Here is a 26,693-nt window from a genome sequence, read left to right as displayed (position 1 = left end):
TCGAGTAAGAAGACGCTTGGATTTATATGAATTTGATGGCAGCTGTAGATTAAATGCTATTTAGAGTCACTCTTTATGCGTGCGGATGTATGTTTAACACCGCTTTGATCTTATTTCCGTGCTGTTAGTTAGTAGTAGACCTCCCGGCTGCAATGGGAGCCGGTTTCTGACGAGGTAAAGCCGCACTTGGGCTGCGCTGCCTTGGTAAGAAGCGGCAGACAGAGGGCAGCAGAGCTCCTGGTGCGGTACTCAGCTGCCTCATACGCTTCATAGTTAGGAGCAGTTTCTGTCTGAGACCATCTGGGGAGGATTTACATGGCTTTGATGCTAATATGGTAAGACTTATTTTCCATTTAAGTGTTTGAAATTGAAAGCGTTTGCCAACGATATCATATGTCAGAAATCCGAGCCGAAGAGTATAGTTTTCTAGCACTAAATGTCTTGCAGAACCGGTTTGATTTTAATTTAATTTTACATGGGTTTTGAATGTATATTTCGTGTAAGATAGGTACAGGTGTATTTTGGACAGCGTAGTAAACAATTTGGTTTACAGTATTTAACAGATTAGTTACGCGTCTACGGGCGGTTTTCAGTGGTTAAACGAAACCATATAAAAATGGATGAAACTGAGGTAACCACTTTAATCAACTGCAGTAGTCTTGATACAGAAGCCGTAGTTTTCCCTAGCACGTTCCTTGAATTTGTCTGTATTTTGACAGTACATTTGTAGCGGTCATCATTATCGTGTGGTTGTTTCTGCATTGCCGTATCAAATTACGACAAACAACTGTTGCCGTAGTTGATGAACTGATGAAGGCTTCATTCGAGACGGTTGCTTGTTAATCAAGCGATGAAAAAAGGCAGTTGCCTGTATGCTTTATGTGAAGTTATCCTGATCTGAGGAAATCTCCAAAGCCCACGTCCGCTTGTGCCCGGTTGGCTTTGGCTGCATGTTCTCCGATGCGCAGTTTGTCGCGTGAGCGCAAAAATTTGTGCGCTCATACAGTACCTGTCGTGTCTGGGTGTGATTAAATTCACGTAATAAAGGCTTTATTACATGTATATGCATAAGTTCTCTTAAACACACAGTGCTGTTTGCTGTGTATTTAGACCTGTGACATAATTAGGCTGTCTGCGGGGATTATTTTGTTTTAAATCTTCAGATTTCTGTACGAATCTTGTTACACTGGTATTAGGAAGATAGTTTTGGCTTTTTGATCAAAGACAATGTGTAGTTAGATGTTTATCACCAAGATGTTCAAGTGTGATTTACGACTGCGCCGTATAGACCACAGGGACGTTCGAGTACTTCAGATGAAGCATGGCGGGATAGGATGGACAGCATATATGAACTCCATATTTTAATATTTAACTTGTAGCCTATATTTCCTGTGCTAGCACCGTATAGCCCAGAACTTGCTGCCCGATTGTGCATCGTGCTAAAATAATCGTACATGCTTAAGGCGTGTATCGAGGTCTTGTCGCTCGATGAAAATACTGTAATGTGTCTCGGATCTGTTTCTCGGATGGGATCGTTGCATACGTGCTTACTTTGTCCTGTCGTCACTGCCTGCAAAAGGCAACAACCAGCCTAATAGAATGATCACATTCCAACTCAAGAAATCCACAGCTCCAACTGTGCCAGTTCAGACTTGGCTGCTAGCTCTCAGATTTATATATAGACAAACATCTGTTACAGTATTCCAAATGTAAGTGCCAAATTACAGTAAGATGCCGGTATAGCGTCTGTCACTTTGGGTCGCTTAGAAGGAACGACCTACGTACTTCAGCAGAGACAAGAATTTGACCAGGCGGTCATTATTTGTTAGTCATATGTTAGCTTGTTTTAGAGATTTAGATGGTGATAATCCATGAACAGGCAAGAGGACCTGGCACTTTAAGCAAGGCTTAATTACCATTCCCATGAAATTATGTGAAGCATATACTGCAAAACAGATAAAAGGCAAACAGAGACCTGCAGACTCTGGGCATCAGAAGAAACATATTCTGTGATAACAGTAATTGAAAGCGATATATCCAAAATGTCAGATATGTTTGTGAATTTATATAAGCCAGTTGAAGTACTTTGGCATCAGTCAGCCTTGTTTGTAGTTTTTGGGACTCCGTTGAATGCAGTTACATTTATACCGTATGTGTGTAACACCGTTTCCAATACAGAACAACAGTGACAGTTACTGATATACTGTAGTTTCAGGTAACAGTCATGTAAACAAATAATGCAGCGCTGCTCCAGTGCTGTGCTAAGTAATCCTGGGACTGTGGGACTGTTATAAATTTATTTTTGTCATTTATGTATTGATATTGGTACTCTTATTTAAACAGGCGTTTTGCCAATACGGTGCCTCTTTGTGATTGCATCACTACAACATGCACTGAAGTTTATTAAGGCATGGAAGGGTTGCCAGTGTATTTTGACGAATAACTCGTCAGTTATACAGTTCTCTCTAATTTCAAAATGCACTTTGTTACTTTGTTACTTGAATGCATTTACCAAAATAGAACTTAAAGGTTTTTTTTAACCGCTTTGTACTGGATATGTCTTCTTGATTAGGGCTGGGCATCTCAGACACTATTTCACCAGACACTATTCAAATAATACAAACAATATTCATTTATCCACGCCCCCACCTCACCATTTGTTTCCATGCAAAATGTATTACTCATTGTATGTAACCATTAAAAAGTAACTTGAATAAATGAAATTGAAACGGAAATTAAATTACACTAAAGAGATAGGTCAAGTGTAGTATCATACAACAACGTTTAATAGCCTGTGCCTTGGGCGGTCTTGGCTAATGGCAATTTCTTTATTTTTAACAACACAATCTTAACAAGACATCTCTAGCTCACGGTCTAGTCAATTAATTTATTACCAGAATGAGACATCATTCATTGCTGCAAAAGTAACTTAAAGCATTAAAAAAATAGCCATGACTAAGTAACCAGGACTGAATGATTTTGGAAAATCTTACATTGTGATATTTAAAATATTTATAAAACAAAACAAGAGCTGAAAACTTACCCCAAATAACCAAACAGAACTTATTATCTACCGATAGAGAGTTGTTCTTTACTGGGAAAAGCAAGTTCACATTCTGGTGAACTCGGCAAAAAGTTTCTACTGGTACACTGGTATACTCTTTTTGAAAACTTTATTAAGATTGCAGGGTTGGGGCCATTCTGGAATGCATTGATCAATTCCAGTCCAATTCAGGAAATGGAACTGGAGTTGGGATTGGAAAAAAACTATGGGGAACAGAATTGGAGTTGAATTTGTATTTCAGGGAGATTTAAGTTCCAACTCCAGTTCCATTTCCTGATTTGGACTGGAATTGATCAATGCATTCCGCAATGGCCCCAACCCTGTAAGATTGAATGTCACAGAACATCATTTTCAAGAACGTTTTTGATGAGGACCATGACACTTTGAATGTAGGCTACATGTAACCAGATTTTTTTACGCTTGTTGAGTTGTGCCAACCGACAGAAATCAGTGACGACAAATCATATACATTTGCTCAGTATCGTCTATATGTTTCCATAAAGTGAGATATTAATGTCTTCTGGTGATACTTGTTGTCTTGTTTGCTTCACTCGTTTTTATTACATTTTTTACAAATGTGCCACAGTATGAGCGAGCGAGGACGAAAATGTTAATGAGTGGTTCAGAGAGAGCATACAGAAACTCATGCAAAAACATGGACTAAATGGCAAGCTTACTAGAAAACGTAAATGACAACTAAATATTTAAAATAGCTTCTTATTATTTTTTATAAAGACTTTGATTTTATACACATTCTCAAATATTTGAAAATGCTGACTCATCCCTATTATTGACGTTGGCATGTTTGTCATATTACTCAAATTCATACTGACTGCAGTTACATGAAGTTGCAGTGTAAACGATAAAATTCCACTTACTGAATAATTGCAACAAGGTCCGTTTTCTTTTGAGTGGATGTTCACAGAGCTGATGCATTATTGAGGGTTGATGGTTCTCAGTAGTTTGGTCCGGGATTTGCATCTTCAACAGTGTGGCCATATTTGGAATTATTCGGAGGGAGTGTGTGCCCTTGGAAATACTGGTAACTTGTATTGTGTTGAGTTAACACCCTCTAAGCAAAACTTAGGCGCTTAATTCTAATGTCAGTTGAATTCAGTCTGGTCACTTTCATCCAAGGTTCAACTAATTAACTAATAATCAAGTTTGAGAGGAAGTAAAAGCACTTTGTTTGGCGGCCTGTGATTTGGGATGCAAAAAACGGACTGGGAAATTGATCAAGCAGAACTCTCCTGTATGGAATTTTTTGGGGAACCTTTTCAGCTTCAAGTTTTTTTCAGATATAAACCAATATGTAGGCCCAGAATCACCCAAGATATAATACAATAAGTTAGAGTAATTTTAATATCAATATATGCGTTTTGTTTGAATTATTATGTAATGTAAATCCACCTGCACCATGGGGAATAGCACTTTAAGAATTACACAGTAGTTCTGTATATTTCTAAGCATGATAATCTTTCTGCTCCCCAATGTTGTTCAGTCTAGCGGAGCGTTATGGTGTTTACCAAGGACAGGATCAGAATCTTCATTCTCCTGGATGATGCAAGGCAATGGGGTGGAGAATCTGGGCACGATTATTACTTATAAACTGGCCTTTGGTGATGTTGGGGGAAATGGAAATAGTCAAAGTTGGTCAAAACTCATATTAATGTGTAAGTAAATGTGCAGACGTCTGGAATTCTGGGTCGGTGGCATGACACAGCATTTTGCCCTTAAGCGCTTTTTGCCCTTAGAGTCATATTGGATTTTTAAAAAATGATTTTAGATTTTCCACCCATGTCTGTTATGTCAGCTCATGGCAAAGGGTGTATGTTTATTTTAATTAACCAGGCATGCTGATTTTTTTTCTCCTTCATCATCCTCATCATTATATGGCTTTTTTACTTGCCAGAACATGCTGCTTCAGGGCATGATCAGCCATTACCACTTTGTCATCTCAGACCGATTCACGTAAGACGCTGAGTAATTGGATTTATCACACTTTTTTGGCCACGATAATAAAAGCACGTTTAGCTGTGGCTTCCTTATCGAATAAGGTGTCATTAATCAGCCAGACCAAGATGTTTGTCCTTCTAATTCATCTCTGCTGCCTGGAAAACAAATGTGGCCAGCAGGATTGGATGCCTGTCGCAGCATAGAATGGGGACTCGATGGGCTTGTCAATTGAAACATATGGCTTTAGCAGTCTTGAGTGACCAACCCCTGTTCACTGGGGGTTTGGTACCATCCTGGTTAGCCTCTTCATGGGTGTAACAGCACAGCAGTGATCCTTAGACCATAGAATGTCTTCATTCACTTTCATTCACTGTTACCCAACCATTTGCTAATCAAGACTCGCAGTGGTGCAGTGGTTATACCCCCAGTGACCAGGGTTCGAGTCTGTGCCCTGGCTCCACGTCTGTGGAGCTTGCATGTTCTCCCCATCAGGTTGTGGAGTTTCCTCCCACAGACCAAAAAAGAAAAACAAACTAAGGTGAACTGGAGTTGGCAAAAGGTCTGTAGGTGTGAATGGTGTGCGTGTCCTTCAGCGGGATGGTTTCCAACTCTGGGTTATTCCCTGCCTGTGGATGGACTTTGTTTGTATAGTTGTTTCTATTCAAAGATCTGAATAAATTATTTTGAGTGTATTTCATGATGGGTTTTTTCTCAATAATTTGAAATAAACTTGTAAAAGGCCTATTTTCCAGCTCATAGGAAGATCAGAAATGGTTGTGCGTGGCTCTGTGGGTCACGACTTTGCGTCTGTGATCGGAAGGTCACCAGTTCAGATCCCAAGGTTGGCACCATTAGGCTCTTGGGCAAGGCCCTAAACCCCAGTTGCTCCAGGTACTGGGTGACCCTGCTCAATGATCCTTGCTTGTGCACCATTTTTGACAAAAGCATTTGCTAAATTAATTACTGTTTTGAGTGAGAGCTGTTGTATGCCTGATGTTTGGCCAGTTTAATACACAGCCAGAAATTCAGTGATTGCCTTTTTTTAAAAAATTCTAAACCGTTAAAAAACAAAAATGCAATTTTTGATTTTCCTTTAAATAAATTAATTTTTTGTCATTACTTTTTTTAAAGATAACTTCATTAGTGTGCAGTTCAAATAATAGTATAATCTATATTGAAGGTCAGAAAATAAAAAATGTCAGTGAATTCAAATATTTAGGTGTTACATTATACCCAAACTTAAGCTATAAAAAACACATAAAAAAATTATCAAACACATTAAAATTCAATTTAGCAAATTTTAGATACATAAGAAACTCACTTACCGTAGAGGCATCTAATATGTATCTAAATGCAATGATTTCACATTTTCTCTACTGTATGACAAGTTGGTCTCAGGGATGTAAAACTGTCTTAAGACCCTTGGAGTCATTATACAAATGTTCTCTCAAGATTCATGACAAGAAAACACGTCTGTTTCACCACTGTAATATTCTAACTAAATATAGTATTTTAAGTTTTCAAAACTTAATCATGTACACAAATATATGTCTTCTCTTCAAGATTATCCATGGTATTGCTGCCCCTCCTCTGAAGAAATTTATATCTCTAAGCTCTGAAAAAACATCTCGAGCCTCTCTGTCAACTGATCGAGGGGAGTGTAGGGCTCCCAGACGCAGAACCTCTTTCGGCAAATCAGCGTTTTCAAGTGTAGCTATACAACAGTGGAACACATTACCAACAGAAATATTAAAATGTACAATTTTTTATGAATTCTCACGCCTGACAAAACATTGGCTTCTCTCAGCCAAAACCTGCTCTCATAGGGCTGATGTGTGAAAGTGTAGTTTGCACTGAAGTTTGGGAGTTGAAATGTTCTGAATGACTGTATGCTGTTGGATTGTATATATGATAATGCTTTTATAATGATCTGTCTCAATTTGCATTTTTGACAGTTTTATACACTTTTTACACCAGCCGGTCCAGGGACTACAGGTGTGAATTAGCAATAGTGCTATAACCTGGTACAAAGCATCTCTCCTTTTTTTTTTTTAGGTTAATGTATTTTGTACATTGTCCCTGTTCAAATAAATAAATAAACTAAACTAAATAACATTTACACATTGTCAGTTATTTTATTTTGAATTTCATATAATCAGGGTTAATGTTGCTCAAAAAGCATCATAGATGAAGCATCACACATGTTCACTCAAAGTTGTATGCAAACATTTTTACTTTGAAAGTGTTTTAAAGTATTTGAGTCTTGGAACCTTAAACTCTAATTTACTGGTCAATCTGTCAGATTTCTAGTTGAGATTGCAACCTTTCTGAATGCATAAATGGATAAGTTCACTTCAAAGTTCTGGTGCAACAAGCAGGAATGGGCTTTGCTTTATGCCCTGCACTTCCAAGGAAAGACTAACTTACTGAGACCCTGACTGGACAAGTGGTTATTGCAGATGGATCCTGACGTGTGACTTCCTAATGAGGTGAAGCATACAGTAATATCAGCACGAGCAGTAGGGGAAGAGAACCTCTGCCTGCTTCAATTCAGTAAATTATTCTTCCCTTAAAATAATTCACAGGAATTCCTTGGTCGAATTTGACAAAATGTTTGTCAAAATTTGAGGGAAAATCATCAATTTTCAATGGAACTATAAATAAAATGCACACACATTTTTGAATTGCATTTAAATGTATAATATTGAAATCCTGACTTCTCATTGGTGTGTGTTACAAAGTCTTTAAGCTGGGATCGTGCCTCCGTGTGTGTCAAGGCTGTTCAGCCTCCAACTGGAGGTATTGCTAAGACAGAGTCCATCTTGTTCTTTATCTATATATACAAACACATAGAAACTCTTTGCGGCCTGAAAAATTTGTGATAATGATAACCACAAGATCAATGACAAAAATTATTTCCTAGATCCACATTCAGTATAGACAGTTGACTGCAAATGAATGTTAGCTAGTGGAAGAAGAATAAAATAGAGTAAGTAATGCTGTAAATTCCCATAGAGAAGAAACAGTAGAGCGATCCCTTTGTCTGCCGGCGTATAGCGTGCCAGTGCATGGCTTTCTTTACAGCACCCATTCCGTCATTACTGCACAAAAGCTCTCCAGTCAAAACAGTCATTTGTCGCAATCTGGATGATGAAGCACATAATTATATTAATTTGTTCCCCTTATTTAGGTCATTCATCTCATCATAACTACATGAGTCAGTCACTCATGAGTTCATGTGATTTGTTGATGAATCGATCTCGCCTAAACGATACTGAAGGATGGGATTCAAACGACGACATATATTGTTAAACTGACGGAGAATGCTGCAGATTTAGCTGATTGTTGGGCAAACTGAAGTTTAAGGATCTTTTTAGGGATTAACTTACACATTAACTTACTTCAAGAAGGACAATTACAGCGAGTAGACCAATGAATATGTTAACAGAACGTTAGCCGTTCTGGTTACATTTTAGAGGAGAATTTGGTTTCTATGACAGCAGACCAGCGGTCAGGAGGAGCATAGCATGATTTTAGGGGACAGTTCTCCGACGTCCTTGACGTGAAGAAGCAGTCAGGTAGTAATGATAACTGTTGGGTGAAATTTCCTTGAACGGTGTGTTTAATGCAGATTACCTGTCCTTGACTGCAAAAAATGTGCTTATCAAACTGGGACAGTTCAGAACTATAAGAGGGATGTAAAATATTTTATTGCTACAAGAGGAAAATAAATATGATACATTCAAGAGACACTTTAAACCATGGCTGCAACAGTGAAATAATTAAATGGACAGAGAACCGTAATATGACAAAAATTGTACTGACTTGGCACTTTTAATATTTCACAACAATATCAAGATCCAGAAAAGTCATTTAGCTAAAATACGGTAGTTCATGAACCGTTTAACATTGTCAGTAACTATTTATCAAAAAGTGACAATTAGTCAATATATAATTACAGTATTATCATTAAATGTTTCTGGGTTGAGTTTGAGCTTAAGAATTTTCTTCTATGCCCGAATCACAAATGTGTTGCTCAGTGTAAGTAACTGATATTTTAGATCATGGATTTCACAAGTCTAACAGTGAATTACGAAGTAATTTCGATGTGAATCGTAGCACAAGCAGAAAATCGAAAGGAATTTTGGGCAAGTGCTCAAATTATAGATGTAAAAATAGGCAAGCTACAGTAATTTATAAATTAGTGTATGAACACTTTGTGTTGGTGCAAATCTTATTCATTGACGTTTAGTACCGTACAGTCTTAGTTGCAATAACCCAGATCAGCGTTTTCTTTGTACCTGGTTCTGTGGAAACAAAATGACATTGAAACAACTAAGAACATAAGAACATAAGAACTATACAAACGAGAGGAGGCCATTCGGCCCATCAAGCTCGCTTGGGGAGAACTTAGCTAATAGCTCAGAGTTGTTAAAATCTTATCTAGCTCTGATTTAATGGAACCCAAGGATTCAGCTTGCACTACATTATCAGGAAGACTATTCCATACTCTGACTACACGCTGTGTAAAGAAGTGTTTCCTTAAATCCAGTTTGAAATGTTCTCCCGCTAATTTCCACCTATGGCCACGAGTTCTTGTTTTTGAACTAATGGTGACCAAACCTGCACACAATATTCTAGGTGAGGTCTCACCAAGGAATTGTATAATCTTAGCATTACCTCCCTTGACTTAAACTCCACACACCTGGAGATATACCCCAACATCCTATTGGCCTTTTTTATTGCTTCCCCGCACTGGCGAGAATGAGACATGGAAGCATCAACATACACACCAAGGTCTTCCTCATAATCAGCTACCTTTATTTCAGTAGGTCCCATAAAATTCCTGTACTTTATATTTGTGCTCCCTACATGGAGTACCTTACATTTGTCTATGTTAAATTTCATCTGCCAGGTATCGGCCCAGTCACTAATTAAATCAAGATCCCGCTGTAGCTGCTGAGCCGCTAGTTCAGTATCTGCTACACCACCCACCTTGGTGTCATCTGCAAATTTCACCAGTTTACTGTATATATTGATGTCTATATCATTTATGTAAATTAGGAACAATAGTGGTCCTAAAATTGAACCCTGCGGTACCCCACTATGAACGCAGACCCACTGTGACATTGTGCCTCTTATAACTACTCGCTGCTTCCTATCTGTTAACCAGTTATCAATCCAGGTCGCTACAGTTCCTAAAATACCTGTCGCTTTGAGTTTAAGTAAGAGCCTCTTGTGGGGGACAACATCAAAAGCCTTTTGGAAATCTAAGTAGATGGCATCATAGGCCTTCTTATCATCAACTTCCTGAGTAGCTTCCTCAAAAAACTCCAACAGATTTGTTAAACAGGATCTACCTCTCCTAAATCCATGCTGGCTATCCTTCAAAATGTTATTTGAGTCCAGGTAATCTACCATTTTCTCTTTGATTATAGCCTCCATAACTTTACCAGTTATACTGTACAAGTTAGACTGATTGGCCTATAGTTTGACAAATTACTTCTATCCCCTTTTTTGAAAATGGGCGTTATGTTAGCATGCTTCCAATCAGAAGGTACCACACCTTCAGATAAGGATCTTTGAAACAGTAAAGTTAAGGGTCGGCAAATAATATCCCTCATCTCTTTTAACACTATAGGTAAGATGCCATCAGGGCCCTGTGATTTATTTATTTTGAGCTTAGCTAGGCTTTGCAAAACATCAGCTTCAGTTATATATATTTTAGTTATAGACGATGCCGGACTAGTAATAACAACTGGTAAGTTACTAGTGTCCTCAACAGTGAATACCCGTGCAAAACTATCATTGAACTCATTTACTATATCAATCATTGAATCATTTGCAGCAAATAACAGTTATACATTATAAAAGAACTTTGTCCAGCCAAAAAGGAACAAATGATACGAGTACTATTCAGAGGTCTTATACTAACATAGAACATTATAATAATAACTCTGTCATGGGTGACACATCTTTCCATTTTGTAAAAGTGCAATATACATGGTCCATATACATTACAAATCAATATATTTTTTTTTATCTAAAACATAAATGTTCAAATGTAATACATTATATTGTCAAAAAAAAAATCAAAAAGGCTTTTATGATTTTTTTGTATTTGGTTGCAGAACCTTTGGCAGCAGTTTCTAGTTTAGTTAGATTAATGCTCTGTTTTGCAGATTTTTATCTTTTTTGCCATTTATTTGGGTAGCATTTTGTTGCAGTGCTCCATACAGTTTATTAACTTCACTATTCATATGTAGTTATGCTATTGTAATTAATTATTGTACTTTATTATACTCATATTGTGCAGTGTTTTGCAATCTGGTCCTTGGAGACCCGCAGACAGTCCACGTTCTTGCTCCCTCCTAACTCACGGTGAGCAAAAGTGTGCACTGTCTAGCAGGGAGCTGGGAGGAAGCAAAAATGTGCACTGTCTAGCAGGGAGCTGGGAGGGAGCAAAAATGTGCACTGTCTAGCAGGGAGCTGGGAGGGAGCAAAAATGTGCACTGTCTAGCAGGGAGCTGGGAGGAAGCAAAAATGTGCACTGTCTAGCAGGGAGCTGGGAGGGAGCAAAAATGTGCACTGTCTAGCAGGGAGCTGGGAGGAAGCAAAAATGTGCACTGTCTAGCAGGGAGCTGGGAGGGAGCTAAATTATTGACCGTCTGTGGTTCCCTGAGGACTGAGTTGGGAAACGCTGATATAGACTGATGCTGCCACCACTATGTTTTGCTATAGGGCTTATGTTTGCTGTATGATGCGCTGCGTTGGTTCTGTGCCAGAGGAGACACTTAGCATTCAGACCAGCCCTTTCCAATTTAGTCATATCTGACCACAACTCCATTCGCCATATTTCCGCAGGATCACTCCATTTTTTTTTGTTGAAAACCTCTGTTTGAGCTTGAGGATTTATTTTTAGTAATGGTTTCTTTCTTGCCACCCTGCTACGCGAGCTGATTCTGTGAAATGTCAAATGTAGCGATATGTTTAGTTTTCCTGCCGTCTCACGTTGTACACTCTAGCAAGTGAGCTCGGGCTTGGCCTATCTCAGTGGCACCCCTCAACAGTTCCCTGCACGCCCAGTCAGTCAGATCCCAGTGTCTTGGTGGTACAGTGAACCTTTCAGATTCTGGAGCCTGAGTAGACTGTTAACAGGGATAGTCAGGCGTTGTTTTTTTTTTTCTCCCATCTGTATCTTCTTCATAAGTGGTACATTTCAGTTACTTTCTCCCTGCTTTTGTCTGAAAAGTATCTTGGTCTTCATGGTTGCTTATAATTCTCCCCCATTATCATGATACATGCATTTATGCTGAAATGATGAAATATCAATTCAGAAGCACTGGTATTATACACAGACAGAAGCCTCTTAGTTTATAATAAAGACCAACTTGGATAATAAATAATACATGGAGTTTTATGAACCTGAATTAAATGGGTTACTTTCATGATTTTTCTCCCTTTCTTTCTTTTTTTCTGTTTGAATGCTTATACAGCTATAAAGACTAGGCATTTAACATGGATTATATCTGAGTCTATGTCTGAATCCTGATGTCAGGCGTTGCAGTTTTATTGTACCAGTTTTACTTGTGTTTTTAAGTTATCTTGGTGATTATAAATGCAATTCAGTGTGGAATAAATGAAAATTAGTCATTTATTTAAGGAAATTTTACAATATGCTTGCACAGGGTTTATTCTAATGTACAGTTTGCGTCATAATTGAAACACAAATGTTTAATGGTGCGACAGACCACTCTGTTTGCGGGGGCTCATTAGGGGCCCCAAAGGATGTCAGGTTTTAACTATTTCTTTGCTATTCCGAACACATCCCTTCACTGCCACCAAGCTTATTGCCTTTGCTTCCCGCAACACTGAACCCTCAGGCATGCACAAAATTTTTAATGAACGACTGCCAAATGTCCAATAGGAAGTTCCAACAATTAAGCCCTTTTTCAGAGTCATTAAATGATATTGCTCAGGCTTAATACCAGACTTGAGGCCTTGCCCGTTTCATTCATGCATAAATTCAGGATTTGGTAATCAGCACATTCTGTGCGTACATTTGTATAGGAATCTAGTTCACTGTGGGGTCTAATGCACACACACCATTGTTGCTTTATGTTTGGTTTAAATAGCTGAGATGCTCTCGTGCCTTTTCGGGTGGGGGGGGGGGGGTAGCGAAATTTTACAGTAGCAGAAACACTGTGGAGAAAAGGTGTCCTTTGTAGGAGATTAGTAGAGGAGTGGAAATTTTGTCTCGTGTAAATCCAGCTTTTGCTGCTGTATTACTGGTAGACTTTTAATTAGGGGTGCGAGTAATCTATCAATGCTAGTTCCTGCTCCACCATGCCAGGTTTACTCTTCGCTCCATTACTTTCAATATATTGTATGCTGAGGACAGTGTGGCAGCCTAATGGCACTGGGTTAGTGAAACAATAGACACACAAATGGATAAGGTGTTTTAACAGGTTTAATGTGGCCCATTACCTTCCGGATCCTGTCAGATTCACAGTGATGTGAGTTCAGAGCGGGGGATGGGGGATGGGGGATGGCTGGCTGTTCCATTTACTTTTCCCATTTCTTGTAAAGCAGGAGAATTGCTCTGCTCATTTTTATGCTTCCATTTATGTTCTGTTGCCAGACATTGACCTTGCATTTTTTTTATTTATTTGTTACTTGTTAACCCTCTCTCTAAATCCAATTTTGTGTAACACTTTTCATTTTGGCAAAATGTACGACTTGTATACCTTCATGGTGATGGCATGAATCATTTATAACCACACTTATAAAAGTATGATGCAATGTGCGTTAACGTTATATGATTCTGGTGTAGGACACTTGGAATTAATAGTAACCTACCGTTTTTAATCTTTTAGCACTTATGAGAGGTAGCTTGCAAAGGCATTATGTAGGTCTGATGTTGGATTCTTTATTACTCATTTTTGTTGTCTATCCATGTTTTACACACCATTGCACATATAACTGAGCAGTTTCTCTAAACAATGCAACAGTTACAGTGAAACGTAACACTCGGTTTCATCAATATATTTAGTTAAAGTGAGAAGAAAAATGCTGAAAGCAGGAATATTTTACTGTCTGTCATTTAAAAAACTGCTTTTTCTTTGTATAACATTTGGACAAAATGGAGATCCTTCCTTTAGCTGAATTGCCAGGATCAGTAGTGCAACAATGTGACATCAAAAGATAATTTATGTGTCATTTTATTTATAAAATTATCATGGAAGTGAGAGGCAGGGAATGTCCCAATGTGGGCATATTTCTAAATTAATGGAATATAAAATTAACATGTAAAACAATACCACTGTACACTGAGAGTACCGCAAGATTACAATGTAGAGAGTACCACAAGATTACAATGTAGCGAGTACCACAAGATTACAATGTAGCGAGTACCACAAGATTACAATGTAGCGAGTACCACAAGATTACAATGTAGCGAGTACCACAAGATTACAATGTAGAGAGTACCACAAGATTATGGTCACAATATAGGGAAGCACAGTTATTACAACAAATGATTTCTATACTCTTATGATAATCCTATGTCGATTCCAGCATGTAGCAATAGTCATGCATTAATTGTAATAATGATTTTGTTTTTTACCATCTTTATTATATAATAGTGCTTGTTGTTATCTTTCTGCTTTCATGTTCATTTACATGTGCACATGTGCTGGGAATCGTAATGCAGGTATTGTGTGTTCTTAAGCCAAAGCAGATTTGCACTGTGGCCACTGGAAACACTTGCAGAATGTCTCTATCTGGGTATGTGAGCTGTGTGTGGGAGTGGAGGAGTAGATGTTCTTTTCGCTTTAGATGCTTTTGCTGACATCCTGGCATTGGCACAATGAGCCAGTTGTTGTCTCTGTTACTTCCCGGGATTACAGCGGCCCGGAGAAGAGGTGTCCCGGACTATTTGCTTATTGGAAGTCGATAGTGAAAGCGAGTGCTGGTACTGTAGCTGTTCGCTGTGCAGAACGCGCTGCTGTCTAAAATGGCCATGTATCAGAAGTCGGGTGTTGCTGGAACGCTTGCAAGGAAACCATTGGTTAACTGGTTTTGTGTGTTTTTATTCCTTGTATTTGTCTTGCTTTATGCCACCTTTTGAATTTGTTGTAATTAGTTTTGTTCAAATATTAGTGTTACTTAGTCTCTTGGAGCATACAAATACACATATATTACCTACACTTGGTTTATGGATGGTGAATAGTAGCAATATAGGTTCATTTCAAGTCAGTGAACAATCCATCCATCCATCCATCCATCCATCCATCTATTTACCTTAACCACTTATTCAATATAGTGCTGTTTCAAATAGAGGTCAACCATGATTATCTGTGTTAAGAATGTTTCCATACTGATGTACTGAAACACAACTGTAGAATGTTCACTGTGGTAAACTAAGTGAAATTCCTTTTCATAAGCTCTTAAGTTACTGAAACAGTTTTAAAATACTGATTTGCAGCATCTGTCTTTATGCAATCTAATTTGTCTTGATAAAAGTGACCGTATCCATTTTTCAGTTTAAAATACTTTGTATAATTCACAGATATATTTTAGCAATTAAAGATATAGACTGCAGTTTTCAAAGTAATTGCATCTCTGTTAATGTATTTTTCAAATCGAAGTTTAGGTTGACACGACGATATATAAATTCTCCAGTTTATTTTTTTATCAGTAGACAGATTTTAAATGAAGTCAATTTGTAATGTTTCTAATATCCATAAATAACACATTCCTGAAATGTGTATTTAATTGTGGAAACTGAAGTCGCTGCAAGCAGAACGGCATCTGTGTGATCAGTAAATAAGTGTAATCTCCTCTTCTCCCTCTCCCTCAGCTGAATGCACAGTAACGCTTCACGGAAAATGCAGCCAGCATCGTGGCCCTTCACGTGCTTGGGGATAGGGATTGGACTCCTTTGTGTGGTTGCCTTTAGTTCTTCTCAGGATAACACTGAAGGTAGGTTATCTCGTACTATTCATCAAAGCCAACGTGGGTGAAAGTCATGGTGGGTGATGTAATGATAATTTGTGCTGACCGGTTGCAGCTGTATCCACATTGATGAATTATGACAGAGCAGTATGTCTTTAGTCATATAACGGTTAAAATGTGCGGTAATTTACTATCATAACAGCACAAATGCACATAAGTGCAAATTCGTGCATATTGTTTTATACGGTGCATGCATACTAGTTATGTCAAGCCCTGAGTAGAATTCTGCAAGCGGTGTTACCATGATCATAAATTATGTGGGGTTGGGGGGTTGGGGGGGTTGTAATCCTCCCAATAATCTGAACTGGCCAATAACCCCCCCCCTTCCCCCCAACAAACTTACACCATTGAATGTTACTTGTAAGGGTAGAGTTGCTGGTTCAATGGTTGAATGGTTAATTAACATTACTACAAATGTCATAATTTGGTTGGTTTGTAAACAAATAAAAGAAATTGTGATCTATATCGTGGATGGTGATTTGAACCAAAAATATCGTAAAATGATGCTATGGCCATATCGCCCGCCCCTAGGTGAAACATTTTGTCACTATTTCAGTCAGTAGCCATGCTGGCATGGTTTATCACTATAAGAATGCTTGTAGGTAATTTTAAATATTTATTGCAAAGATACTAATATGCATTTTTTTAACTATGATATCAATTTCTTAAGATGGTCCCAGGAAGAGCAAAAAAAAATCTGAGTGTAATGCTTGCATGCTGCATTAAAGAAGGACAAATTATTGGCGAAACGCTGTAAAGTCATTTAATTAGGGAGCTGGCACATTTGTCCAGAGTGACTTGTCCTGGAGCACAACTGCTGTAAATGTATGCAATAAAACCAGTCCTGAGCACAGAGAATTAGTATTCAGAGAATTGTAAGGAAGATTTTTACCATATAGCACTGCAGTAGCGCCAAGTTTACAAAACTCTCAGAAGGGTGCAGTGTTTCCCTAATGTTGTTGATTTTGAAGAGGTGGGTTATCAGTCTTCTCTGAGGAGCAGGGATTCATCCTGTGAGCTGTGAAATGCATCCTGTGAGCATTCCCCACCGGCCAAGCAGAAACAGGGTCATGATTTTTGGACCAGAAGAGGTCAGCCGTTCTGCTGATGGCAACAGCAGTGTCCTTGAGGGGGTGTCGGATTTCCTTATGTTTCATAGGTTTTGTTCCCATAGCACCCAGTACCTAATTTTTAGCCAGTCTTCTAACTGTAAAGTTAAGGTTATTTTCATTTAAAACATGACATCCAGAAAAAAATAACATTTCTCCTATTTCTAAACTCCTTAATGAAGCATTATGATTTCCGCAGTGTTTCCACATGACATCAGTAGTGTTTTTGATATTATTAAGTTTGATTTTTGCGTTAACTTGGATGAGAATACATCCTCCCCTTGTTTCCCCAGAGAGTACTCCAGTGCAGTTCTGCTGCAGTGTTCTGAAACTAGACACTTCTTTCTCTCTGTTAGCCTCTGCCCACTGGTGGATATTATATGTATTAAACTAAATTTGAATTTATGGGGAAGAGTTGACCCACTGAAGCATATGTTAGTATCCGTTAGTGAAGTCAAGGGTGCAAATGTCTTTGCTTCTGACCAAAGCCATAATGAAGTTAAATATTCTGAAGCATACTATTGATTTATTGATGCTCTTTCCTCTTGCTTGGGGAAACTTTGTAAAACGTGTCCTTAAAAAGCAGAATGTCAAGGTTTAAAAAAAAAAGAAAGAAAGAAAGAGAAAAATCTCACATTTTTGCTGCTTGATTTACAACTGAATAAATGTTATTATGGTCTCAAAAGAGAGTTGTGTCTTGCTGTATTTTGGATGTACAGTACTTTTTCTGTTCTTAAACTTATCCTGTTAAATATATATACATTGAAGGCAAAAGAAGAAGAAAAAAAAAATATATATCAAATATCAAAATTAACGGGTTAACACGGATTAATCCATCATCATGATTAATCTGATTAAAATTTTTAACGCAATTAACCCATCTGCAGCGCAGAATGACTCAAAATCCCTGAAATGTCTCCATCAACCCATTTGGAGCAGTTTTGGTGCGTTCCATTTGCCCTTGGAACTCGTATTCCGAGTTGGATTCCCAGTTTTGAAGCCGGAAGTGACGACATGCGTGCTCCCGTTTCTCGGAAATCCGAGCAATATCTCGGAGCACCACAAGTAGAGTTCAGAATCCACGATGGCTGCACCCTTTATCAACAGAAGGGAAAGTTGTAGTTTTATACTGTTTAAGCAGTACTTCTCATTTGTGGCTCATTAAATCGGTCGCACACACTATACCGTCCAACGTATCTGTGGACGTGTTGCTACTGAGTTTTATACGTAAAGCACCGCACGTAATGTGTTAACTGATATTTCTAACAATGGCAATTAACCGGGCTAGAATTGGATTTCATGATTAGTCGGATTATTTGTTGGATTTACGATAGTTCGGGCTAATTGTAAGTGAACAAAGATAAAGACCATTTAAACTGAGGTACCTTAAATCCGACAAGTTGTCCGGCTAAGCAAAAAATCTTGCTTTTTGATATGGGTCCATGGTATTGCACTTCTGTGGCAGATGGAATGCATCCGACTCGTGTTCAAGATGTTCAATAAACATGTTAAGTGCATATATATTCCCTTTTTTCTTGAGTCTGTTTGCTCATGCAAAATGAAATGCTATTAATATAGGTTAAAAATTAATGATATTTAATCGTGATTAATCTAAATTAATCCACAGCAGCCCTGTGATTAATCTGATTAATCGTTTGACAGCACTAATATATATATAACACAGGTAAGTGTACCAGTACTAGTACTGTACATTCAAAATACAGCTAGACGCAAGTTTCTTGCAGTAATCTGTTCTTATACCAGTACATTAGGAGTAATACATAAACTGTGGATTTTCTGTCCAGTTGGTTGAATGACTGCTCACTGCATTCCAGCACGTTAGTGAAGAGCATCACATGACCATATTCTGACTACTTCTGTATTAAACGGGAGCATCACTCAGACTTCATTAATTGTGACAATTTAACTGACACATATTCCCTCATTGCATGACTTATTACAATCTGTTAATACCTCGTGACATCTCCCATACGACCATATTATGATATATATTTTACAAGTTGCTTATGGGTGTTATGTTGCATGTAAATGGCATTAAACTGAATCATTTGTGTACAGCAGTGGCTAATGCATGTCGGCAAATGGACATTACGTCTTCGATGAGCATTGAGCGGGACCCAGGGCATGTGCACGGATCTGTCTGCTTTTATTATGAAGTGATGTAATGATGGAACTGAAATGAAGCGATTACCGGAGCATTTCTGACAGTACTTCCCCGACTCATGACCTGTGTGGCCAGGTCACTCCAGATCCATCTGATCTCCTGCCAATTGGTCAAATTCTGCTAGGGGCATCTCCTTCAATGTTACAATGGGGGTGGACAGGGGACAGGGTCTATATGTGCCTATTTTATGGCCAGTGGCCATTACTCTCTGCGATCATCTTAAGAGCAAAGCTTCCAAATGCAGAAAGGACATGGCAGCTGTCCAGAAAGTCGTCTCGGTCTCACCTGTACCTATAGCACCACTATCACCACGCTTTCCTCTTCCTGCTCTTAATTAAATAGCTTTAAATTTACTCTTGCAATCAAGTGACGGCGCTACGGCTCAAGCGAACTGCAGCCCTGCCGCGTAACCACATTTTTACCTGCACGTTTCCCCTAGAAAGATGCTGGACAAAAAAACATAATTTTACAAACCCAATAATACTGTAGTGACAGATTACACTGGCTGCACTTCATTGATTGCACTGGATCATTTTAACGGTAAACTGCTTGTTCAGTGTAATTTTTGGTTTGGCCGCGAAACATTCCTGTATGACTAGCCGCCAGTCCTGAAGAGCACCGGAGATATTCTTGCGTTTTGTAGTTTCGTAAAGTGCAGTTCTTAGATGAGTAACTAGTCATCCCCCCCTCCCATCTCGATAAAAGACTACAGGCCATCAAAGTGTGATGTTCTGAAAAAAAACTGATCCGCCATTATTGGGCGTCATTATTTTATTTTGCCAATCCGTGGGAGGATCTGTATGTGGATTTATGCGCAACATTTTGGCACATTTTTCCCTCCCCCGGTCAATTTCCTGCACTTGACGCATTTCTTGGCATTGGTACGTGTGACCCTTTCACCAAACATCACCTACTTTAAAATTCATACAAAGCAGTCTATGTGCCACACTGGTCACATACAGTCAAGGTGCTCACAGTACCACCTACTCCTGCCGCAGAGCTCTGTTATATTCAGAAGTTTATCTTCCTTTGTTGCCGCCCGGCGTTAAACATTTATGTGCGCACCTGTTTAGCATTACAATTTCCTGGTGCAATCCGGGCTCGCTGGAAGGTATCAAAGACTGTCCGGTTATTACCGTCGTAGCGGCATGTTTAATCAGCTGCACTGCGATCAGCAGGATCATGTAGGGCTTGACTGGGCTCTGAATTGGCTGCCTGAACACCTGCTAGTTCCTGTTTGTGGCAAATCCGTCCAAGCTGATTTTCACCTCCCAGGAATCGGTCCTCACTGCTGTGCCGGCACCCCTCTGAGGGTAAATCAGGGCACGCCGAATTCATCCCCATACTCCCTGTTCTTTCGCTTCCCCCCCCCCCCCCCTCCCCCAACATCCCTCTCATTCTCATCTCCTTTCAGAACACAGTAATAGGTGTGTAGGAGCCATGAGCGAATGCTCTTAAACAAAGCTGAGTTTGTTACCAGCTTGATTTAAGCATCCCTGGGCAAACAACCCCTTTTTTGTATATCCCCGGGCTGGTTAGGGCATGAATGTCGAGCAGTTTCAGCTCAGCATTACAGCATCACGAACGAGGTCTTCGGAGAGTTGGGCTTCTCCCTGAGGAGAGCATGGATCTGCTCCATGTCCATTAGCCAGTGCTGCTGCCTGCCGTGACCTGCCGTCCCTGGACATCAGAGCTCCTCTCCCTGGAGGCTCACCTTTCTGTCTCAGCAAGAATAGTGGAGATCTGTGGAATTTTCCTCTGACTAATGATATTCACAGCCTTGTAGAAGTTAAAGACACCCCAGGTTTTCACTGGACCAGGCTAGTTCATATCAGGAGTCACCTGCAGTTTTTTATGTTTAATGACAGCCCGTAAACATATAAATCTCGCATCTATCAATAAACCCTGTACTCTGAGGTGCCCCTAATTTCAAATTCAATATCATTTCCCAGCACTGCTGACAAGGTAAGATCCAGATATTCAGTATGTGACTGACTTATGTTCATTGCGCATAAGAATGTTTAATTTATATATATATATATATATATATATATATATAAAATATATATATATAAATATATATAAAAAAATTCGTTAATATCTGGCTTGTTCATATGAATAAATACCTTGCAATATGAGTTTTCATTTATTATCATGGTAACGGTATTTAATCGCTGATGGTTTCAGTCTGAGGTGGTCTAGTATCAGCTAGTGCCAAAATAGTGTACAAGGAATTTATCAGTCACTTGGTCAAATACATTATCTACCTGCTTGGCAGATTGACTGTCGGTGTAGTTTGGAAGGTAAAGGAGGCTAATCTTCACCATTTCATCCTCGTGGTTGTAGACATAGTTTGTGCCAAATTGATTATTCTGCGTTGCATCCATGCCAGAATTTAAGTATGAACCCACACCATAAATTTCCTCCTTGATTTTGTCACGGTGTGTGTGCCGTAAAGACAGACCGGTTTGTTCCGGCTATTATTATTGCAGATGCTTGTTATATGGTGTCTATGGTGTCTGATGTCTGTATGCTTGCTGAAGTGACTGACTGAATCCTCAGCGGAGGATCCAAACACAGCCACGAGCTGAAGTGTGCCATGCAGGCTAACCCTGTTCCCATTGAATCAGGCTCCTCGGTAATCTAAACAAAAAGAGCAGCATTGCCAATGTGGGGAAGGATTTTATCTTAAAGTGCAGGCTTTTGTATGCCCTCTCCTCTGTGTGCTTTAGTACATATTCATTCAGATTTATATGCATTGTCTGTCTTATTGCTTTCTGGGGTGATTATGCTCTGTGACGGTAATGTCATTGCAGACATCAGAGGGTCAGGTATGCCGTCAGTCTTGGAGATTATTTCAGCATATGGGTCAGTTTAAGATAATATATGAACAAAAGCACATGTGCAGTGCTCACATCTGATGCGCAGTTGAGTGGTTGGATCCTTTCCGCTCTTCCATTCTGTTCATGAATGTAGCCATTAGGGTTTCATTTAAAATTGTGCCCCGTGTTGTCATTCTGTTACAGGGTCAGCTCAGTGTTGGGTGTAATCATTGTCACCCTAGACGGGTCTCATTCTTGGGGTGTAATGAGACAGATTACAGGTGTGTAATATTTGTTGAAGGTTTCTGTGGCTCTAGCTGCCTTGGTGATGTAGTTAACTGACCCTGCCCTTTACCCGTAAGATGGTGCTCTGATGGACAAAGCCTGTTAAACATTGTAGAGCTGGGAGGATGTGCGTCGTCCCGTCCTTGTCAGCCTCCAGCTCAGGCCTCGCCGACAAGCCGGAAAGCGATCAGAGGTGTAAATGGATACGCGGCATTGAATTACCGTGTTAGTTTGCGTGTTTTACAATGTTGCGTAATTGCAGGCATGTATAACGTTGAAGAATTGTGGTGGAAGCAGAGATAAAAAGTGACAGCAAGAAACAGGACCCACAAAAAAGTCACTTTGCTGCGACATGGAAACGCTGTGGAATAATCTCGCTAATTAACATTTAATCGAACAGTCAGGTTTTATGGGGCTTTTCTAGATGTTTCTCACACAGATTGTTAGTGGTTTGTGGTAATTCTTCCAGAATCCCCTCAAAGAAGGCAATGAAGCAGCTCTGGAATATGGAGTCTAGAGAAGGTAAAATAAGAAGTGCAATGTTTTGCCTTCAATGAAAATGTCTTGATGATGGAGGACAGCAGCTATGGGCTTTGTGTGATCATGGTTCATTTGATGGAAGATGAGTATGGCTCCAGGCATAAATCTTCAGATACATTGTAATTTTTCTAAAGATGTGTTGACAAGGGCATTTAAAACTTATTCTTGTGTTTCCACAAGGATAGCTACAGTTAGAGTTTGTGCTAAAAGCAGTCCTACCTGAATCATTGATAGGCTCGAGCCTGTAGGCAAGACTGGTGTAATTACTGCACAACTTATTCCCATGGCAGGGACAACGAAGACTGCAAAGGGCGCACGGGCTCAAACGGGCGCAGGACTCTCTGTGAACTTTTTTCAAAACTCAGCGAGCCACTTTCATCCCTGCCTTCGCCCCGGCATTGTGGTACTTGCTGGGATAGGGATGGTAGCAGAAAGTGGTCAGTGCATAGCAGTCCATTACAGACTCAAGAGTGTTGGGACTCATCTGTTATGTGACTGTTTTACATCGGTCATTTTACAATGAGGGAGATGTTCGCGATCTGTCATTTGAAGGTCCTGTGTGTGTTTACAAGGGGCTGCGTTCTTAGCCAGAATGTGTGCACTTTCTGGGAGGATCCTGATGTCGGGATTCTTCACGCGCCATTGAAAAGACGTGCCTCTCTTTATTTTTTTACTCTGTGAAAGGAAACAAGGGAGCAGTTTGATCTACCACCGCAGGCACTGTCTGTGCACTGGAAGGACTAGTGTGAGGATAATAGGGTTTGATCTTGATGTGAGCTCTGCTGGTGGTGCCCAGACTGTGATCACATGTTCTCTTGAAATGCTTTCTATGGAGTGAGCTGCAGACATGGTATGTTTTTAATTGCCATGCGAATAATTGGGTCATCTCGGTGCCAAAGCGCACATTTTGTCAGCTTAATTTAAATTATTTCTGTGTTGCGCTGCATAGACATTTGACTGCGGTTTGTGCATTTGTTTCTTTTCAGTTCATGCACCGTCCTCCTTGTTGCGAAGGCGTCTCCCAAATGCATATTTGATAAGAGCGGTTTCTGTTTTGGCAACCATTGTGATGACACAACTGGCTAGTAAGGGTGTAGAATGTCAGGGATGTTAAACAGAGATCCTTTATCAGATGCCTGACACAAAGAGGTTCAGCTGGATAATCGATGCAAATTCATTCTGAGATTGATGCCGTGTGTGTATTTATGCCAAAGACACAACATCTTGTTGCAGTCCAGCATAACCCGCATAACCCACTGTTAGCTGAGTCAGGCTGACCCGTCCGTAACTGGAGGAGGAGGGAGCGTCTCTGTTATGGGGCATTTTTTGAGCATTTTGTTTCAAGGAGCAATGTCCCTGTTTTTATCACTATTGCAGTCTGCCAGGCATAGGAAGGTGGTGCTGGAGCACAGGCATATATAACCCTTTTAATGTGGCGAATCGTCAGGGAAATCCGTTCCCACCCATTGCCAGCGATCTTCATTACTGCGAATTCCGTGACATTAGAGTTTCCGTTTTGTGTGATTTGTGCTGGGCCATCGCCCTCATATATTTCCTGTGAAGGTCTATGTGTCTCCAAGCACTCAAGTGGAAGCAGTGGAATGAAATTTAGCCCTTTGGACATCTAACGTGGGCTCCAACATATAGCACATTGCGTTCCCACCAACCCACACTTTTATCGATCTTCCTAGAGACAGTATCGTGAAAAACATGAGGACCATGTTGATGCTTTCAGTGAGTTATCTGTGCTGTTGGATTGAATAACTACATGTTGTGGCTTAATGAATGAGTCCTTGTGTGAGAATAAAAGGATTCCAGAGCCTGAACTGTCCAAACCCTTGACATCAGTCCGCCTTCCATTAAACGTGTCATTGGATTGGCCTCCACGCCTACAATGTAAAATGTTCAGCACCCTTTCTGCAACAGGTCTCCATTATGTACTGAAGCACAATATTATGTGTTGTGTTTAACTACCTTGCACGGATTACCAGTAACATGCTCAAAATATGTGTGTGCTGTTTGCCATTCATCGCTAGGAATAATGTATCTGCTATAGTACATATTTACCGCCAGACATGGGATAGTGCAAGTTCAGGACACAGTAATGTGCTGCTCTGATGCACAATTATATGTAAGACTACTAGGGTTGTATTCTTAATAAATCAAAATGTTTTACATTTGTGAAGCAAATGAAGTGTTAATGTTCCTGCTCTCCTGCCTGCTGTATGCTTTACACTTTAAGCTGTCAGTTGTTATCTTTAAAAACAATCTTCTGAGCACTGGATGGATGAACAATTCATGCTTCTCTTCTCTTCCATCCTTCCGCTGCCTCTCCTCTTCCCACTGATCGTCACTAACTTTGACTCCAGACTGGCAGTATGAGGGTAAGATAATAGATCTCTTCCTATTTCTTCACTGTCACTTCTTTCTCTTCATCTGAACTGACTCTAGCTGTAAATTAACCCCGTCCCACGCGGCACAAGGCCACGGCACAAAGCCTTCAGTTCCCTGGGGTGGCTTTGTGGAAAAATCAGAATAAGCTTTATTGGCCGAGTATGGTCACACATAGGGAATGTGACTTTGTTTGTCAATGGCTCTCCAGTGTAATAATATGGCTGCTCAACATGCATATGGTAGACAAATACAACAATGGCTACAAGCAGTCTGGCTGATATATACAACAATGCATGTGTTTTTGAGAACTCTAGAAAATGTGCAAGAAATGTTGCAATAAACATAATAATCACCATACAATGGGTGATATAGTTATACGGGGGGACGGGGGGGGGGTTAATAGTGGAGGCTGAACCATGTAGTTCTGCTGCGTGTTACAATGAAATTGCATTGAAAGAGATGTAGAGTTTTTAGAGAATTATTATGTAGAGTGCACTGAAATATTTGTGTTTCCTCTTTATTCTTCATTTTCAGAATGTAAGCTCTCCAGGGCGGGGCCCCCTGCCACTATCGTAGCCATTGATGAGGAAAGTCCCAATGGTACGTAATCCGGTTTGTGTATTTGCACTGCACATTCATAAGGACAGTCTAGGGGAAATGTTGTGTTGTAAATGTCATGTTATAAATTCCCAATGGTACGTAATCTGGTTTGTGTATTTGCACTGTACATTCATAAGGACAGTCTAGGGGAAATGTTGTGTTGTAAATGTTGTGTTATAAATTCCCAATAGTACGTAATCCGGTTTGTGTATTTGCACTGCACATTCATAAGGACAGTCTAGGGGAAATGTTGTGTTTTAAATGTTGTGTTATAAAGTCCCAATGGTACGTAATCCGGTTTGTGTATTTGCACTGCACATTCATAAGGACAGTCTAAGGGAAATGTTGTGTTGTAAAGTCCCACATGGTATATAATACAGTTTGCATATTTGCACTACACATTCATAAGGAGAGTTTAGAGGTAATGTTGTGTTGTAAATGTTGTGCTGTAAAGTCCCAGTGGTACATGATACGGTTTGCTTATTTTCATTAGACATTCATAAAGACAGTTCATGGAAAAAGTTGTGTTGTAAATGTAGGAAATGGAGTAATTTGTTTTAATACCCTACAGGGGACAAAAAAAAAGCTGAGACACAACGGAAAATATATAATTATATAATTATTTTGCTTCCTTTTCATTTCAAGGGAAAACGTTTCTGTGTTTTCTCTTTTGAATGATATTAAATATACAGTGCAACAGCTCCCTGCTTCAGAACTTGTTT

The 26,693-nt window shown here is 39.6% G+C and overlaps 1 protein-coding gene across 2 annotated transcripts in view; it reads left to right on the top strand.

Annotated features, from left to right (window-relative positions):
• Nucleotides 1–230: 230 nt before the first annotated feature.
• pcdh15b (protocadherin-related 15b) overlaps nt 231–26,693 on the top strand; it is a 155,563-nt gene continuing 129,100 nt past the window's right edge. Inside the window, exons 1-4 of one of the 2 annotated variants that reach the window (XM_023830939.2) lie at nt 231–335; nt 15,882–16,003; nt 25,347–25,361; nt 25,906–25,971. In XM_023830939.2, the coding sequence (XP_023686707.2) occupies nt 15,886–16,003; nt 25,347–25,361; nt 25,906–25,971 (199 nt within the window). In that variant the 5' untranslated portion in view covers nt 231–335; nt 15,882–15,885. The remainder of the gene's footprint in view (nt 336–15,881; nt 16,004–25,346; nt 25,362–25,905; nt 25,972–26,693) is intronic. The other variant, XM_072703571.1, reaches the window with a different exon arrangement.

The sequence above is a fragment of the Paramormyrops kingsleyae genome, chromosome 20 (genome assembly GCF_048594095.1).
Source record: "Paramormyrops kingsleyae isolate MSU_618 chromosome 20, PKINGS_0.4, whole genome shotgun sequence".
Taxonomy (NCBI): Eukaryota; Metazoa; Chordata; class Actinopteri; order Osteoglossiformes; family Mormyridae; genus Paramormyrops; species Paramormyrops kingsleyae.
This window is presented reverse-complemented; position numbering and strand designations above follow the sequence as displayed.